Source organism: Geotrypetes seraphini, chromosome 10, assembly GCF_902459505.1.
Source record: "Geotrypetes seraphini chromosome 10, aGeoSer1.1, whole genome shotgun sequence".
Classification (NCBI taxonomy): Eukaryota; Metazoa; Chordata; class Amphibia; order Gymnophiona; family Dermophiidae; genus Geotrypetes; species Geotrypetes seraphini.
The window spans coordinates 127,458,473-127,478,291 of record NC_047093.1 but is presented as its reverse complement, the minus strand read 5'-3'; the positions used below and the strand labels follow the sequence as shown (position 1 = coordinate 127,478,291).

The 19,819-nt window shown below is 41.9% G+C and overlaps 1 protein-coding gene across 3 annotated transcripts in view; it reads right to left on the bottom strand.

The window, feature by feature from the left end:
- LOC117368232 (dimethylaniline monooxygenase [N-oxide-forming] 2-like) overlaps positions 1-19,819 on the bottom strand; it is a 41,633-nt gene that overhangs the window by 5,363 nt on the left and 16,451 nt on the right. For all 3 annotated transcript variants that reach the window (XM_033961669.1, XM_033961668.1, XM_033961670.1), the window contains 4 exons: positions 18,698-18,860; positions 16,631-16,773; positions 15,414-15,613; positions 8,631-8,986 (listed from right to left, as the gene is read on the bottom strand). In XM_033961669.1, the coding sequence (XP_033817560.1) occupies positions 8,631-8,986; positions 15,414-15,613; positions 16,631-16,773; positions 18,698-18,860 (862 nt within the window). The remainder of the gene's footprint in view (positions 1-8,630; positions 8,987-15,413; positions 15,614-16,630; positions 16,774-18,697; positions 18,861-19,819) is intronic.

Below are 19,819 nucleotides of genomic sequence, written 5' to 3'. Positions count from 1 at the left end.
AGCTGCTCAGGCACACTACAGTTAAGAACATAAGAACATAAGCAGTGCCTCCGCTGGGTCAGACTTGAGGTCCATCGTGCCCAGCAGTCCACTCACGTGGCGGCCCAACAGGTCCAGGACCTGTGCAGTAATCCTCTATCTATACCCCTCTATCCCCTTTTCCAGCAGGAAATTGTCCAATCCTTTCTTGAACCCCAGTACCGTACTCTGCTCTATTACGCTCTCTGGAAGCACATTCCATGTGTCCACCACACGTTGGGTAAAGAAGAACTTCCTAGCATTCGTTTTGAATCTGTCCCCTTTCAACTTTTCTGAATGCCCTCTTGTTCTTTTATTATTTGAAAGTTTGAAGAATCTGTCCCTCTCCACTCTCTCTATGCCCTTCATGATCTTGTAAGTCTCTATCATATCCCCTCTAAGTCTCCTCTTCTCCAGGGAAAAGAGACCCAGTTTCTACAATCTCCCAGCGTATGAAAGGTTTTCCATCCCCTTTATCAGACGTGTCGCTCTCCTCTGACCCCTCTCGAGTAATACCATATTATAAACTAGCACAAAGTCCACCCTACTGGCCCTGAATTTTCAAACGGAAACTCTGTGGGGAGTTTCATTTTGAAAGTTGGTTTGTAGGCAGGGGCATAGCTACACTTGAGTGAGCCTATCAAAATGCCCAGAGCTGTCCAATGGTAGGGGCTGCCTGCAGCTAAACCCTCCCTTCCATGTGCTGAGGTATGGCACCTCCCTCCCCCTGCGCTCAGCTACTTACCTGCCCAGTGAGTCCTCCGCAGCTACAGTATCAGAGACAGCACTAAAGGCTGCCTGGTCTGGTCAGTGGAACCTATCCTCTTCTGTGTCCTGCAGCGATGATCCAACTTCCTGTGCTTAGGAAATGGCAGAAGAAAGCCTTTAGCACTGTCTCTGATGCTGTAGCTGTGGAAGACCCAGTGCCTTTAAAAAGAGGCAGGTGCTGGACCCAGAGGGAGGTGCCAAACTAGAGGGAAGACACCTGGGGGGGGGGGGGAGTTAACAAACTCTTTTATGCAAGTGCACTTGAGGGGGTGGGAAACACCAGTCCTCCTGCCCAGGGCCTACTGAGTGCCAGCTTCACCACTGCTTGTAGGGTTGCAGGTTCAAAATAGCCATGGAATTTTTATAGTCTGCCTTTGAAATTCTAGCACAGGTGAAGACCCAGATCACCCCCCTAAGAAGAAAGACTGGTGCTGTGTGTTTAAATCTTACACATGGGAGTAAAGAGTTTATGGCCCATTTCCCATCCAAGATTGTACTCCGGCATGGGCATTGCTTGAGCCCAACATTGGTTGACCCTCAACGACAACCAAGGACTCATTTAGACTCTATTCCCACTTCATACCATTTTTTAAAATAAAGGCTATTCTTTTGAAGATTGCACTGCGTTATTGGTAATGTTAACATTTGAAAGGAGACCCATCCCTTTTGTCATTTTGGCCGCTCTTCTTCAAACTTTTTCTAATTAAGAACATAAGAAGTTGCCTCCGCTGAGACAGACCAGAGGTCCATCCTGCCCAGCGGTCCGCTCCCGCGGCGACCCATCAGGCCTGAACAGTGTCCCTGACTAATTTTGTAACTGCCTCTAATCCTATCCCTATCACCTACCTCTACTCCTATCTGTACCCCTCAATCCCTGGGTTAAGAACGAGTTACGTTTTTAAAGCTGTCCTATGTAACTCAGAACTTGTAGGTTTTAAGATTCATGCTGCTTACCTCTACTCCCAGCTGATAAAATGGCGAACTGTCCCTACCAATGTTCCCTCTAAGGTACAGCATCCACAACCCAAGCACTGTTCTTAATGGCCATGCATGTTTCATGAATCTGCTTCTGGAGAAGTGTAGGAGTCTATGCTACTGGAAATATTGCTCAGTGAAGCTATGACTACGTTCTTAAGAAAATAAGAATAGCTTTACTGGGTCAGACCAATGGTCCATCAAGACCAGTAGCCCATTCTCACGGTGGCCAATACAGGTCACTAGCACCTAGCCAAAACCCAAGGTGTAGCAATATTCCATGCAAGCAGTAGCTTCCCCCATGTCTTTCTCAATAACAGACTATAGACTTTTCCTCCAGGAACTTGTCCAAACCTTTCGTAGCCCTTTCAGGACCAAGGGACATATTTGTCCCATAACTTTAAAATCCTATCAATTTTGATTGGGATAGTCTACAGTTCTAAATTTGATATGTACGGATTCCATATGATACTGCCTTTATGTAAACAAACTGGTTCCGACATTCATTCATTAGCGTCGTTGCCAGATTGATGAGAAGATTCACTTGCCACACTGTCCATAAGCCAGAAGTTTGATTTAAAAAAAAAAAAAAAATGATATTTCACAAAAAAAAATCAATTTTTTGGCATCTGCAAGCCCTTTTTACCATAAAAATGTCGTCAAAACCACAAAAATTGGCCTACGATCCTTATGGTCCTGAAAGGGTTAAAACTACACTATCCGCTCTTACCACATCCTCTGGCAACGCGTTCCAGAGCTTAACTGTTCCTTGTAACTTCATCGGGTGTCCCCCCTAGTGGTATGCTTATGCTTATTAAGATTTTTATATATCGCCCCTTCGAATGATGGATGTTATAAAATGGTCTAGAAAAACTTTAAAATAAATAAATAAGTGCATGCAGATGTGTACACTTACGTGCAGATGTGATAGCATTCCAATTACAGTACTCCCCCTAAAATTCGCAGGGGTTCCTTTCCAGGAACACCCGCGAATTTTGAAAAACCGCGAATGCAGTTTAGGAGCTGATTGAAGGCAGGAGAGGCCGGCTGGGGCGCCGGGTGCTTAACTCTATTGGTAAATTGTACTTACGAAGCCGGGCACATATGACGTAGATGAGCAGCCAGTGAGGGAAAGATCTCGTAATACCGCAGACAGCTAAGTCCCACACCTGCCGTGGTCATCTCCAAGTTTCAAGTTTCAAGTTTATTAGTTTTTCATATCCCGATCATAAAGTAAATATCTGACCGGTTAACAATAAAAATTTAAAATAGAAGAGTAGGAACGAGTTAATAGTGTATTAAAGAGTATAGGGGAAACATATTAAACATATACAGACAAACACGATCGTGAGGATAGATGGGGAGGAGGGGAAAAGTTACATGATATTAGAAGAAATGATATAGTGGGAAGGGAAAGAACATGAAGGGTAATTGTGCGTGATGTTATGAGATGCCCTAATGAAGAAAATAAGAATCGAGAGAGTGTTGAAAGATTAATGGATGAAGTAAGGATTAGGATTTGGTAAAGGCATCTTGGAATAGGAAAGTTTTAAGATTGGTTTTGAATTTTTGTAGCTGAATTTCATCACGGAGAAATTGAGGGAGAGAATTCCATAAGGTTGGGGCAGTAATAGAAAAGTTAGTTTTCCTGGTATAGTAGGACTCTTTTAGGGACGGAACAAAAAGAAGTTTTTGATCGGTGGAACGTAAGGATCGGGGAGAACTTTTGGGAATTAATAATTTATCGAGAAATAAAGGTAAGTGTGATTGTTTGATTTTGAAGATAAGCAGTAAGATTTTGTAGGTTATGCGATGTGTGACTGGGAGCCAATGTGATTCTTTGAGAAGAGGGGTGACATGTTCATATTTACCTATTTTGTAGACTAGTTTTATTGCTGTATTTTGAATAAGTTGCAACCGTCGAAGTTCTTTTTGAGGTAATCCATTTAATAAAGAGTTACAGTAATCCAAATGTGAAATGACTAGGGAATGAATGAGGATGTTAATTGAATCATTATTTAGAATAGAACTAAGTGAACGGATAATGCGTAATTTAAAGAAACAGGTTTTTACTATTGAGCTTATGTGGTCATGAAAGGAAAGATCTTGGTCGATAATTACTCCTAATAGTTTTACTTTAGTATCCATTGCTAAAGGTGTGGATTTGATATAAACAGTTCCAGGTAAAGTTTCAGATTTTTTGATAGGGAGCAGAATACCACAAGATTTATCAATGTTTAGTGAAAGTTTGTTAGCAAAAAGCCAATCACTTACAATATCTAGTTTAGTATTTAGATCTTTTATTTCTAATGGGTTTGAAGTGTTTATCGGGAAGAGTAACTGTATATCGTCGGCATAGGCGAAAATTGAAAATCCCAGTGATTGGGCGAGAGAAAGGAGAGGGGAGAGAAAGATATTGAACAGTAATGGTGACAAAATAGAGCCTTGAGGAACTCCAAAAGTTTGAGTTATCGGAGAAGAAGTTTGATTTTTAGCGTGAACTGTAAAGCTACGTTGATGAAAATAGGATGTAAACCATTTGAGAGCATGACCTGTAATGTTGCATTCAGCTAATCTAGATAAGAGGAGAGAATGATCGATAGTGTCAAAGGCTGCTGATAAATCTAGGGAAATTAATATTACAGATTTTAAGTGATCGTGAGAGTATTGTATAGTTGTAATTAAACCAAGTAATGATAACTCTGTGGAATGTGAAGTTCGAAAACCAGTCTGATAAGGATGTAATGCATGTGTATGATCAAAAAATTCTGATAATTGAGAATGGATAATTTTTTCAGCAATTTTGGAGATAAATGGCAAATTCGCTATGGGGCGGTAGTTATTTGGTATAGAGGGATCGGAGTTGTGTTGTTTAAGTTTAGGGAAAACTAGAGCTGATTTCCATGTAGAAGGGACGCAGCAGTCAGTAAAAGATTTGGAAATCATTTCCCTTATATAGGGACCAAAGAAGGAAAAGAATTTTTTGAGAAGAGATGGGGGGAAACTTTCAATAGAGTTATTGGAGGAATTTATAGATTGTAAAATAGAAGATAGTTGAGTTAAGGACGGTAGTTTGAAAGTAGAGAAGGAGCTGAGAGGTAAGAAAGTTAAATCATTATTAGTAGGAGGCGAAAAAGCTGGAGGAGAAGGTCCAAGGTGAGTTCGGATAGTAGTGACTTTGTTGTCAAAGAAGAGGGATAGTTCCTTAGCAGATGGTAGAGAAGAATCTGGAGGGGGGAGTTTTTTTTTTGAGTATTTAGAAAGAGATTGTGCAATACTAAAAAGAGTGGATGAGTTACTAGTGGTGGAGATAAGGTTTGAATAATAGTCTTTTTTTGTTTGTTGGATGATTTTTTTGTAATGTGTAGCTTTATCTTTGTATGACAAAAGGTCACTATTATAATGGTGTTTTCTCCATTTGTTTTCAGCTGACCGTACCTGTCGACGGAGGAGAATCAGGTTTTCGTTAAACCAGGGTTGGTGTTTCTTGGATGTAGAGTTGAGAGTTGGTTTATTTTTTTGTTTGACAGATTTAGGAGCTAGTGAGTCTAGTAGGGATTTTGTAGCAGTTTCCCAATTAGAGAATTGTTCTGTGATAGATAGTGAAGAAAAATTATGGAGATTTAAGTCAAAGGAGGATTGAATAGCAGGAAGAGTTATAGTATTTAAATTACGGTTGATAAAAGAATTGTTTATCGGTTTGATGATGTTTGAATGGGTTGTTATGTTAGATTGCCAGGTGATTAAGGTGTGATCTGACCATGGTACTCGAATGAAATCAAAATTATAGAGAGAATCAGTCATTGTGGTTGGGCATAAGATCATGTCTAGAATATTTCCTGCAGTATGTGTGGGCGTATGAATGAGAGGAGACAGTGATAAATCAGCAATTAGAGTTAAGAGTTCGGAAGTGTTATAGTGATTAGGGGAGTTGAAATGAATATTAAAGTCTCCAAGAATTATAGACTTAGGGTATGCAATATTGAATTCAGTTATAGTGGAGATAAGAGATGAGAGAGAAGTTTTAGTTATTGGCGGAGGTGCATAGATAAGGAGAAAATTAAGAGAGGAGAAGAGTTTGGTTGAGAATTGGAGAGATTCAATAGGAAAATGAGAAAAGGAGGTGGAAGTATTGACCTGGAGTGGAATTGAGGCATGATATATAATTGCTAGTCCACCTCCCTTTTTATTGGAACGGGGTTGAAAAAATGTTTTATAATTAGGTGGACAGGCCTGAGTAATGTAAGCATCATCTCCCAGAGTTAGCCAGATTTCTGTAAGACATAAGATATGAAGCTTGTGTTGTGTAATAATATCGTGGATTAGGTGATGTTTGTTTTTTATAGAACGAACATTTATGAGGCCAAAATTAATTGTCAGGGGGTGGTGGGGTTGGTTAAAGCAGGGATTGGAAGGGGAATGAAGTGGGACGGAAATGAGTTGCCTTAAATGAGGTTTGGGTTGATGCTTGTAAGTTATGGGTTCGTTATGGCGACGGCCCCAGATAGTTGGGATGAACGACATGGAATTTGGGGTAATGGATGGAAAACTATAGAAATCAAGTACTGAACTATGAAAGTTCAAGAGAAAAAAGAAGTATAAGGTGAAGATGAAATAAAACAATCTATAGGAGGAAGGGAGAGCCAACGAGAATGACGTAGAGAGAGGGTAAGAACGTGAAGTTTGTAGTAAATGAAGGAGCTGCCTGAAGGAGCGCATAAAGGAGCAGGACCTGCTCCTTAGGTGCGCTCCTTTGGCGCGCGCCTTTGCGGCGTGCGCCGCAAGGCAGTGAAATTTATAGGGGCAGTTACCAGCAAAGAATTATGGGCGGAGTCGTCGGCGCCGCCGCTTCGCGGCGGCGGTCCTTTACGGGAGAGAGAGGGCCTGTTGAGAGTGGAGAAGACAGACATTAGAGGGGTACAGGTAAAGACAATAAAAACAATTATAAAAGCGGATAAAACAGGCAGTATTTAAATTGTAAAAGTAAGATATAAATACCTGCAGTAGGAGTATTTGTGTAAAACGAGTAAGTAAAACAAACTTGAAAAATAGGATTAAATTAAGATTAAATCATAAAATATAAAAGACTTTTCAAAGGTAAAACAGATAAAAACAGCTAAATAAACGTTTTAAGAGCGGAGTGGTGAGTCATCAGGCATAGCAATTGCATCAGGCTTGAGATCTCCAGTTTCTGTTACCTTTGCCAGATGACCATGAGGAGTGTCCGAGCCAAGGAGGCTAGCGGCAATCAGATCCCTGTCTATCAGAAGCTGTAGACGGTGTTTCCTTCGCCCAGTGTCTCTCTTCCACAGCAATCTCTGCTGATCGAAGGCAGGAGAGGGCCGATGGGGCGACGGCGGGTGCTGAAATTCATTTGCGGCATTTTCCGACCGCCTCTTCCTGGTACTAAAATCAGGCTGCACCTATCAGGAGCTGCCTTGACACACCAGATAGCATCTCCTGATTGGTGTAGCCATGACTTCAGTACCAGGAAGAGGCGGTCGGAAAATACCACGAATTACTGAGTCCGCAATTCGCAAATCGCGAGTTCGCGGGGGTTTGCTGTATATACGCACATATGTGTCTTCTAAATGTGAGCCCCTGTGTTACCTCAAATAATTCAGCAGTGGATGCTAAATGAATTTTGTCATGTTAATATGCACCAGCGTGAAAAATCAAAATGAAACAAAACATAACCCTCTCTTCCAATAAAATAAAACAAACAAGAAAACGGAAGCATTTTCCCTGCAGACTCCTATCACTGGCTTAATATTAAAGACATTATACAGTGCTTCCATGTGACAAATACTTTTGTAGCACGTGTCATCTGTCTGCTGCGGTCCTCGAGGGCCGGGGTCGGGTTTTCGGGATTTCCCCAGTGAATATGCATGAGATCTATTTCCATGCGCTGCTTTCAATGCATATTCATTGGGGAAAACCTGGGGACCTGACTGGATTCCGGCCCTTGGGGACCGGAGTTGCCCACCCCTGACCCAGAGAGTGGTAGAAAACTGGAACGCTGTTATAGGGGAAAACACCCTCCAGGGATTCAAGACAAAGTTAGACAAGTTCCTGCTGAACTAGAACGTACGCAGGTAAGGCTAGTCTCAGTTAGGGAATTGGTCTTTGACCTAAGGGCCGCCACGTGAGCGGACTGCTGGACACGATGGACCCTCTGGTCTGACCCAGCAGCGGCAATTCTTATGTTCTTATGCTGGAAAATGCTAAAGTACAGATCTTCTATAGACCCTCTCTGCTCCATACTGTATGCTCACCTAATCTAATCTAATCTAATCCTTAGGCTTGTATACCGCATCATCTCCACGTTCGTAGAGCTCGTTATCAATGTGTAGCAATTCTGTAATTGGCATGCATTAATCCATGGAACTTTATTTTCACTTTCTCCACAATAGTGTCCATTTTGTTTTCTCTTATTTTTACGGTCCACAATCAGATATCTCTTATTTTCTTTTTCACTTTCATCATCCTTGCCACTGGAGCCATCATTTTGTACCTTGTAAACACTACTCTGACCTGGGGTTCAGTCTTCTGATGGGGCTTTTGGACCTTGGGAATCCATTTCTAGCTTCTACTTGGCTCTTTGTGGCAGAGATGGATGGTTCATGTCGCTATTTTAAATCTGCTGCTGTACCTCAACTTTTAAAAAAATTCTGGGTCTCGGCCTGCCATGTTATCAGTTATGTGCCTGGATATAACAGCTCAAAATGGAGGTTCAGCTTTGCATCACTTCCTGGCCACTGAGAATTTTTGCCAGTAATTCTGACTCCTAGTCCCGAGTTTTAATGATTAGGCCACACCTCTTTTATGCTCTAAAATATTCATTTCTTGCAGAATCTGTGTTCACTTACCCTTAAAAACTCTGGTGGCCCAACGGGCTTGTAGTTCTATCGTTGGCGCAATGGGTCCAAGTGGTTGGAGGAGGCCAAGAACAGCCAGAGTTGGCTTTTCCAGCCTAGAGGGGAAAATATTTTTAAAAAGGGAAGCATTATTGTTCTCAATTTTGATAATGGACTCATCCAGGAAAGGAAAAGAATATCTGTATCCTGTGGAAAATATGACAACATCGATGTTTTCCTCAACTGTCCCATCTTCAAATTTTGCAGAGGATTCCGTGAACTCTATAACGTTTGGCTTCACCACCACATAACCACAAGTTATGCGACTTGGAAGTTCATCATTAAATAACGGCTCTTTCCATTGGGTTCTACATAGAAAGATAAGGAACACAGATAAAATAACTTAAATAAAATTCACAATATGGATAAATGTTATCAAGAGTGAGCTGTGGTGGTGTTGACTACCTTACACTGAACTGAGCCGAACTGAACTTTTATTTTGCTTCATTTTAATTTTTTTATTACATTCTGCTTTCCTTCCCATTCCATTTTTTATTTCTTCTTTTATATGCATTTTTTTTTTTTACACTTCTAAGCATAGATTGAGATCCCGTCTGGGACAGACAGTGGATATCTATGCGTCCTGGCATGGTTTATCCTGTCTCTGATGTTAACAATTTTTAAAAAATATATTCTTGTTGTACACCACCTTGAACTGAAAGCCATTAGTGCGGTATATAAAAATAAACTTATGTTATCTTATTTTATAGTAACATATCATAGTAACATAGTAGATGACGGCAGATAAAGACCCGAATGGTCCATCCAGTCTGCCCAACCTGATTCAATTTAAATTTTTTTTAATTTTCTTCTTTAGTTTCAAGTTTCAAGTTCAAGTTTCAAGTTTATTGTGTATTTGATTAATTGCTTATATCAATTTCTAAGCGATATACAGAAAATAAAAATATTGAGTTACATAATCAAAGAGAGACAAAATTATATAAATATGACTTACAAGACAGGACAATAGAAGGGAAGAAGGATAAGAAATATAAGTTATGAATAGTAAAGAAAACATATAGGGAGAAGAACATTAGGGAGGGGAAAAACAAAAAACCACAAGGGAATCGGAGCCTGGGCTGATATAAAGCTCCAGATCCAAATCTGTTGTCAAGTTAATGAACTGAAACTAGTTTTATCCATTGTCAAATGCATCTTTAAAGCTATTTCTGGGCAAGAATTCAAAGCTCTACCCGGTACTGTGCTTGGGTTCCAACTGCCGAAATCTCCGTCAAAACATCTTCCAGCCCATCTACACCCTCCCAGCCACTGAAGCCCTCTCCAGCCCATCCGCCCCCATCCTACTGGCCTTAGTACAATATTTAATATTATTTTCTGATTCTAGATACTCTGTGTTCATCCCATGCTTCTTTGAACTCTCTCGGGAGCCCATTCCAGGCATTTATCACCCTCTCCATAAAGTAGAATTTCCTAACATTGCTCATTATAAACAGCAAGAGTTTAGATTAAATTATTACAACTCTGAGATAACAAATGGAAGATGTTTAGGAAACTTTAGATGCTTTTTATACACATTTGGCAGATCAGCTCCGTTCACGATCCATCGACAAAGTTTATTTGAGGCATTAGCTACCACACTTTTGTGTCCACCAAATTAGGACCCCTGAGGAAGGCAGATTTCATGGACCATGTAGGGACGAATCTCTCTTTTTTGTGATACATCTTGTACCTATTCATTTTGAGGTTGCTTTTACCCTGATTTTAAAGTGTTTGTTTAGTTCCTGGACATCCAGAGACTTGCGCTTCTCTTTGTGTTTATACACATTAAAAAGTCGATTTAGAATGGTAGATCATTATAGATCAGATTCTCTAACCAGTGCCGTTGTCGGCTGCTGCCGGTCATGTGTCAATCATGCATAACGTGACCATATGTTCCGTTTTGAACAGGACCATCCCGTTTTTAATCACCTTGTCCCGTTGTCCCGAAGCACACCTGAAATGTCCCGTTTTCGGAGCCCAGGATTTCTTCCTGCTTCTTGCTTCCTCGAAGCAGCAAAAGGCCAAGCACTGCAGTGACTGCACTGCACATGCACCGGGCCTAGAAGCTTTCCCCACTGACGTCAATTCTGACATCGGAGAGGAAGTTCTGGGCCACTCAATCGATGGCTGGCCTGGAACTTCCTCTCTGACGTCAGAATTGACGTCTAGGGGGGGGACTTTAGGCCTGGCGCTTGTGCAGTGCAGTCACTGCACTCACCTTAGTGTTGCTGGATCAGGAAAGCGGGGTGGCTTGGCTTGTCAGGGGGGCAGGGGAAGCAGCATGGCTTGTGGGGGAGGGGGCAGGGAGAGAGAAAGAAAAAAAAAATGAATGAGAGGATGCACAGTCAGAAGGAAGTGCAACCAGAGACTCATGAAATCACCAGACAACAAGGTAGTAAAAATGATTTTATTTTAAAGTTAGTGATCAAAATGTGTCAGTTTTAAGAATTTATATCTGCTGTCTATAGTTTGCACTATATTTAATGGGTTCTGGGGAGGATCCGGGGGTCCTATCCCGTTTTGAGGAAAAAAAGAAATGCTCACGTTAATCATGCAACAACACTGGTTTAGAGAATAGTGTCTCGAGCAAAGGTAGGCCAGGGTTTTCCAGGCCCACATTTCCGGTGCCTACCTTCGATGTGAATCTCACCCACTTACAGTGGGGTGCTTTATGCCACCTAATGCCACGTTCGGTGCTACCTTGCATTTGAGCCATCTTACAACAAACTTCCGTTGTATAAAGACAAAATGGCAAACACACTCAGCTACAGATTCGGTACAACTGCCGCAACAGGTACTTAATATCCACTGGGAGATTAACAGAGGTCCTTAGGGGTATCAGACGGCCCTCCAAACAGCATAGTTTGAATGGGTAAATTCTTCATTTGCCCCGTGGTACCTCCTCCTCCTTACTTTTATTCGTAATATAAATATTGCTTTAAGACTTTTTTTATATATATATATTTTATATTTGAACTTTAGTTAACTTATTCATATTAAGGGTACTTAGCTTTCAACTAATGCGTTGGCGTTCGGGGAAATAGTTTGCAGCTGAATGCTAAGTTGAAAGCTAAGTACCCTTAATATGAATAAGTTAACTAAAGTTCAAATATAAAATATATATATATAAAAAAGTCTTAAAGCAATATTTATATTACGAATAAAAGTAAGGAGGAGGAGGTACCACGGGGCAAATGAAGAATTTACCCATTCAAACTATGCTGTTTGGAGGGCCGTCTGATACCCCTAAGGACCTCTGTTAATCTCCCAGTGGATAACAATTGTACCATATCTGTAGCTGAGTGTGTTTGACGTTCGGTGCTAGCCATGTCTACAGTGGCATTAGGCGCTGTAAAGCACCTATGGAGGCATGATTCCAGTACAGATTTTTAGGCGCTGGTAGGCACCTTGAAAATCAGTTTAAAGCATTATTTAAATGGCATTTTTCACCAGCGCCTACAAAAACAGCACCATTTTGAGCAGGGGTGTCCAACCTGCGGCCCGAGGGCCGCATGCGGCCCTGTGAAGGATTTTATGTGGCCCCGGACGAGGGCGATGCAGTGTTTTCCTCTGCTGCCCCCGGGTGTTTACCACCTTGCCGGCTCCCTCCTCTGTCTTGCTGCGCATTTGTGCAGCTCCAGAAACATTTTTTTCGGCCAAGGCGGCCCAGGGAAGCCAAAAGGTTGGACACCCCCTGATTTAGAGAATCCAGGACTATATATGTAAAAGTAACAATTGTTTAGAAAAGGTGAAACATATATGTATATGTGGCAGCATCTCAATATGTAAAGGAGAGGTGTACCTTGGGCATAGTTTGAACAACCCTTCAATGCGTATTCTGTACTTTAGGATAGTAATATACTGTATGTGGACTGAATCTTGGAAAACTTTTTTGATAGCATTTACATCTACATCTTATATATAACCTGTGATTAACTTCTCATTTGAGAAGTGTATGAGTGAAGAATAATGCTTATCTGGTTGGCCTAGACCAGGGGTGTCAAAGTCCCTAATCAAGGGCCACAATCCAGTCGGGTTTTCAGGATTTCCCCAAGGAATATGCATGGGATCTATTAGCATACAATGAAAGCAGTGCATGCAAATAGATCTCATGCATATTCATTGGGGAAATCCTGAAAACCCGACTGGATTCCGGCCCTCGAGGAAGGACTTTGACACCCCTGGCCTAGACCCTTCCATTTTAAAAAAAATCAAATACACTTGTCTCTGTACATCTGACTACCCATTCTCTTGATCCACTTACTACTACTATTTATAATTTCTAGAATATTGCTAGACATACATAGTGCTGTGGGTGAGCTTGCAACCCAAATTCAGGGCCACAATATTAAAGCTTTAATTTGTGCTGAAGACAGTTCACCAATTATCTCTGACCTTATCCATTGCAATTATGAGTATATTTGAAAGCTGTGACTCCCGTCCTATGGGAGAAGCCCTAGGTATCTGGGCCAATCAGGGCCTTAGGCCCCTCCCCAGTGCATCCCAGGATGCACCGAGAAGGGGAAGGCCCACCATTTTGAAGAGGCGGGCCTGCCGGCAGGAGGGACTAGGCATCCCTCTTGATGGTCTTCTACAGGTATGGGGGTCTCAGGGATGTCGGGAGTTTGGAGTGGGAGGTTGGGTAGTCAAAGGGGCCTGGCAGCAGGAGGGAGTGGACATTTCTCCTGCCAATCTCGGGGAAGGTGTTCGGGATGTCAGGCAGGAAGGAGTGGGCATCTCTCTTCCCAATCTCGGGGTTGTTGGAGGTGAAGGCCAGTAGGGAGTGGGCATCCATCCAGCTGATAGCAGCAGAGGAATTCCCCTCAATCAGCTGAGCGGGCAGGACTTCCCAAGGCTGCGGTTTTGGGGAGGCCTGCTGGCTCAGCTGATCGAGGATTCCCATGCCGCAATCAGCTGATGGCAAGGGATCCTTCGGGAAAGATAGGTGGCTGAGCCGCTTATCTTTGCGATCAGGCAGGCGTGATTGTCTAACTGGCGCCGGTTGACATGGGCGCTGACTGGAGTATTGGGGGGGGGGGAGGGGTAAGGCATCTGTTCCTTAAGGTAGACGTAATTCTGTATGGGATGCAGGTGCGTGATTGACACGTGAATCTCGGCCGCTTCTTAGGTGGAAGCCAAGACTAACATCCTATACAGAATTAGGCCCTAAATGTATAGCCCTCAGCGGAGACTGCCCCAACTTTGTTGGTTGGACTGAGAACTTTTCATACGAAAAGGATTATAGCAGAAATCTTCTCAATACCTGCTCTAGAGATCTATTCTGTTTTCTTATATCTTTAAAATTAGATAAATTACATCAATGCTATGATTCACAATCAAAGAGCAATCTAATAGACATCTTTTGGTAATCTTTCTAGCAGGCCTAAGCCAAGATTTTTAAGTACTAGGTGCACTAACAGGAAATTGAATACCCCTATAATCATCATATAAGCTCATTATTTCCTCAAGGGTGAATAAATAGGCTATTATTTTGTTAATAAAACCTCACAATCTACGTGCAAATGACATCCAACATGAAAAACCTTCCCTACTGTTGTTTCTTGCAATTTCATACAGTTATCAGCAAATGATAGCAGCAAACCTCACCCTCAAAAACCCAAAAAACCATTTAACTCACTAGAAATGTAAGATCTTTCCCTTCTGATGACAGCACCCAGGGTGGAGCAAGCTTCCACACCCCGGGGAAGATGGAACATCTGAGACAGTCCAGAGACAAGGTATCAGTACACTGTATTGTACAGGATTTGTTTACTGGAGCACTGAAGAGATTCTCCCTCCCCCTTTCCCTCTTTCCACTACCTTTATGAGTGATGGTAGGGTTCCCAGACATCCAGGAAAACCCGGACCAGTTCTGTCAACATCTAGAAGGGCCTTTGAGCATGTGCCGATGACGTCACACACATCATGCTCCAAGCCCTCCAGATGTGGCCGGAACTGGTTGCAGAAGACAGGAGGCTTGCCGGGGGGGGGGGGGGGGGGGGGGGGGGGGGGCTGGAGGGGGCGGAATGGGGCAGGGTTATGTGCCCGGGGTTTTCTTTTTCAAAATATGGTAACCCTAGTGATGGTGTTATAGGGGGCCCATCCAGTCCTTACTATACTACTGCCTTCAATGAAGGCCTTTTACATGACACACATAAGAATAGCCTTACTGGGTCAGACCAATGGTCCATCAAGCCCAGTAGCCCGTTCTCACGGTGGCCAATCCAGGTCACTAGTACCTGGCCAAAACCCAAGGAGTAGCAACATTCCAGAACCCCAAAGAGTAGCAGGGTTCCGGAATCCCAAGAGCAACAACATTCCATGCTACCGATCCAGGGCAAGCAGTGGTTTCACCTGTGTCTTTCTCAATAACAAACTATGGACTTTTCCTCCAGGAACTTTCTTAAAACCAGCTACGCTATCCGCTCTTAACACATCCTCTGGCTACGCGTTCCAGAGCTTAACTATTCTCTGAGTGAAACAATATTTCCTCCTATTGGTTTTCAAAGTATTTCCCTGTAACTTCATCGAGTGTCCCCTAGTCTTTGTAATTTTTGACGGAGCGAAAAATCGATCCGCTTGTACCCGTTCTACTCCACTCAGGATTTTGTAGACTTCAATCATATCTCCCCTCAGCCCTCTTTTCCAACCGTTCATCTTAAAGATCAGAAGCAACCAAAGCTGCTTCGAATTAAGAATATATGCAATATACAGTAAAATTAAAGAATAATATACCTGTCTTGGGGCTGCAAGCCATAGTTTGCGTGGTCAAACCGTTGGTTCATCTTTCTTGCATTCATCCAGATTGCAACAGATGTCGGAAGGGCATTTCGGAACCAGTTTGTAAAACGGGTGTTGAACAAATAGTCCCAGGGTAAACCATTGTCATAGACTCGGCTCATTATCCAGGAGCCTCTCCTAGTGCTAAGAAATACCTGTAAACATTAGTGCAGTGTTAAATTGTGGTGGTGACTGATGTGCTTCCCTTTAACGAGTCCCTTTTACAATGCCACAGTAGTGATGCTGCTACAGTGAAAGCGCTGAAGACCATTCAGTTCCTCTGGGCTTCGGTGCATCTACCGTGGTTTTGTATAAGGGGCCCTACATGACCTTGATATACTCTCCCAGTCCTTGAGGGCCACAAACAGGTAAGGTTCTCAAGATGTCCCTCATGAATATGCACGAGAGAGATTTGCATGATTGCTACCTCTGTTGAATGCAAATTTCTCTCATGTATATTCAAAAATCCGACACATTGGCTGCCTTCGAGGTCTGGGAGTAAATACCAAGAACCTACAGGTCCTTCTATGCCTATTTTAATTTTATTCCATAATATACGTGATAATAAAGCAGCTTTTCCCTCTTTTTGTTATAATTCTTACTTTATCTGGTTAGGTAACCTAAGACTAAAAGTTAAGAGAGTGGGAATTGGAAGTCAAAGAGGGAGGGGGATACACCACCCTGGTACTTCTTTAAATCTTCGCCAACTCGAGCAGCTTCTCCGGCCTGCTGCTTGCGCTGGCATTGGCTTTCCCTCTGACATTACTTCCTGGCCCTATAACAGAGGGAGCCAGGCTGGCCTCAGGAGCAGGCCAGAGTAGTTGCTCGCGCTAGCAGTGATTTTAAAGAGGTACGATGCGGGGTAGGGAGGGTGCAAATGTGGCATAGGGGAAAGACATCTAGAAAGTCAGTTTCAAAAATGTCCACTTGGATGTTTTGACTAGTAAGACGTCCAAGTGCTGGTTTATGCCGTCTTTTGGATGAGCCCCATATGAAGCAAGTGTTCAGCACCTGAGACATTCCAGAATTTGGAACTGTTTCATGAAACCAACGAGACACAGTTTAGCAGAGAAAACAAATTCTTCACATCAAAACTGGACATTCGTATGACCTTTTGGGGCTCTTGCCAATCCTTAGTTACATGAATGAATAAGGTCTACAGATCACAGTACCGGAGCAGCTACGTGACTAAGCTCCACAGCCAGGTCCGCACCAGAGTTTCCCATTCCAACTATCAGTACTTTCTTCCCCTGGAATTCTTCAGGAGTCTTGTAAAACCGACTGTGGAAACGCAGCCCTTTAAACTTTTCTATTCCTGGAAAGAAAAAGAAATGATATATTAGTTGAATGTACATATGTTTAAATCTGTCCTCTTCTCTCTCGGCTATTACTGCTTTTAAAGGAGAGGAGATAGGATATTGAACAACTCTTTTATGGACTAACTATAAACACTGACCTCCTTCATCTAAAGCAGGGATCTCAAAGTCCCTCCTTGAGGGCCGCAATCCAGTCGGGTTTTCAGGATTTCCCCAATGAATATGCATGAGATCTATTAGCATACATTGAAAGCAGTGCGTGCAAATAGATCTCATGCATATTCATTGGGGAAATCCTGAAAACCCGACTGGATTGCGGCCCTCAAGGAGGGGCTTTGAGACCCCTGATCTAAAGGGTTGTTATTTTCTTTTGTTTTTACAAAAACAGTGCTGTAAAACCTGAACCAAAATACGGATGGTATAAATAACATAAAGAAAGACCTGGCAAAGCTTGAAGAATGGTCTGAAATTTGGCAGCTAAAATTTAATACTACGAAATGCAAGGCCATGCATTTGCGCTGAAAAAACCCTAGGGAATGGTACAGTTTAGGGCAGTCGTCTCAAACTCAAACCCTTTGCTGGGCTACATTTTGGATTTGTCGATACTTGGACGTCCTCAGAAAAAATAGCTAATGTCTTATTAAAGAAATGACAATTTTGCATGAGGTAAAACTCTGTATAGTTTATAAATCTTTCCTTTTAGCTTAAAAATAATATTGTAATTTATAGATAAAGAGACATATGATCAAGAAACTGTTTTATTTTACTTTTGTGATTATGATAAACATACCGAGGGCCTCAAAATAGTTCCTGGTGGGCCGCATGTGACCCCCCCAGGCCGCGAGTTTGAGACTACTGGTTAGGAGGTGAAGAACTTATGTGTAAGAGCGGGACTTGGGTGTGATGGCATGTGATGATTTTAAGGTGGCCAAACAGGTTGAAAAGGTGACGGCAAAAACTACAAGGATGCTAGGTTGCATAGGGAGATGTATGGCCATTAGGGAAAAGGAGGTATTGATGCCCCTGTATAAGACTTTGGTGAGACCTCATTTAGAATAATGTGTTCAATTCTGGAGGTCACATCTTCAAAAAGATATATAAAAGATGGAATTGGTCCAGAGGAGGGCTACTAAAATGGTGTGTAGTCTTCATCATAAGGTGTCTGGTGATAGACTTAAAGATCTCAATCTGTCTACTTTGGAGGAAAGGCGGGAGAGGGGAGATATGATAGAGATGTTTAAATACCTATGTAATGTAAATGCACCTGAGTCGAGTCTCTTCCATTTGAAAGGAAACTCTGCAACGAGAGGGCATAGGATGAAGTTAAGAGGTGATAGACTCAGGAGTAATCTAAGGAAATACTTTTTTACAGAAAGGTTGGTAGATGCGTGGAACAGTCTTCCAGAAGAAGTGGTGGAGACAGAGATTGTGTCTGAATTCAAGAAAGCATGGGATACGCACATGGTATCTCTGAGAGATAGAAAGAGTTAATGGTTACTGTGGATGGGTAGATTAGATGGGCCATTTCACCTTTATCTGCTATCCGCAAACAACTGAAAACCTGGCTTTTCAGCAAATTGTAGCTCTATCCTTCCCCCCTTTCTCTCCCCCCTTCTACACATAAGTTCATGTAATCCTTTTTCTTCTTCTCTACCCACTATTTTAAGTTCTTGTAAACCGTGTCGAGCTCCATTCTCATGGAGATGATGCGGTATATAAACTTAAGGTTTAGATTAGATTAGATTAGATCATGTTTCTATGTTTCATTTATTGTGTTGCTTTCTCTAAATTATCAGTTCTTTTTACAAATATTGGGTGATTTTAGCTAATTGATTTTTTTTTTACAGGTAAAGATCATTCCTAGGAAAAAATTCAGCAAATTTATATGTCTAACTACTTTATTGTTTAAAAGATCTGACTTACCAGGAAAAGAATTCAAAGGTAGATAATGTTCTACATGATGACCAACACAAACCAATATAGCATCAAAGATGGCCGACTCTCGTCTTCCATCTGCCTCTGTGATGACTTCCCATTGTCCAAGAGTGGCAAAATTTTTGCACTTTTTTACACTGCAAACTACAGTCTGTTATTAAAAAGAGAGAATGGATAAGAATTTAAATTTTCCTAGGAACAGCTAGCCCAGCCCATAATTGTAGGGAATGCATACAGGGATAAAAATGCTTGAGTACCTGAATAAATTAATGTAAATCGTTCTGAGCTCCCGGTATAGAAAACTGAATAAAATTAAATAAAAAAAAAAAAAAAAAATATTCAGAGATTTAACTGGCTAAAAACAATTCCTGGCCCAGTTAAATTGCTTGTGCTAAACTATCCACTGATGTTCAGCAGTACTTAATAGGTTAGCGTTGCTGGATATCACCATACAGTAAAGTGAGTCAGCATTGATGTGGTTAAGTGCCGATATTTATCACTTAACCACTTAAGTTAAATTGGACCATATAAATGATAAACCTGTCTTGAAGTGGTGCTTAAGCAGTTAAGTGCCCAAAATCCTCCTTAGGGGCTCATTTACAAAAGGGGAAAACATCCCCAAATGGCATAAAGGGTGTCAGGTCAAAAGCGCGCCGGGACAAAGGCGCGCCGCTGCGCCGCTCTAAATTACTGTTTTTAGTGCTCCAACGGGGGGGAGGGGCATGGGGGGAAACCCCCCACTTTACTTAATAATAATAATAATAATAATAATAATAATTTTATTCTTATATACCGCCATACCCAGCGAGTTCTAGGCGGTTTACAATAAATTAGATTAGGATCCGCATAGACTTGTAGATTTACAACAAATTTATCGGATTTACAACAACTGTCGCCAAACTTGGCAGATGAAAAAGGGAAATTTACAACAAATTTAGCCAACTTCGTAGATGAAGAGGGCAGAATTACAACAAATTTATCGGATTTACAACGGATTTGGTCAGACTTGGTGGATGAGGAAGGAAGTGGGTAGGAGAAGCAGGGGGAGATAGGAGCTATCGTGAAGGAGAAGAGTCGGGTAAGGGGCCCTGAGATTATCTGAAGATTAAC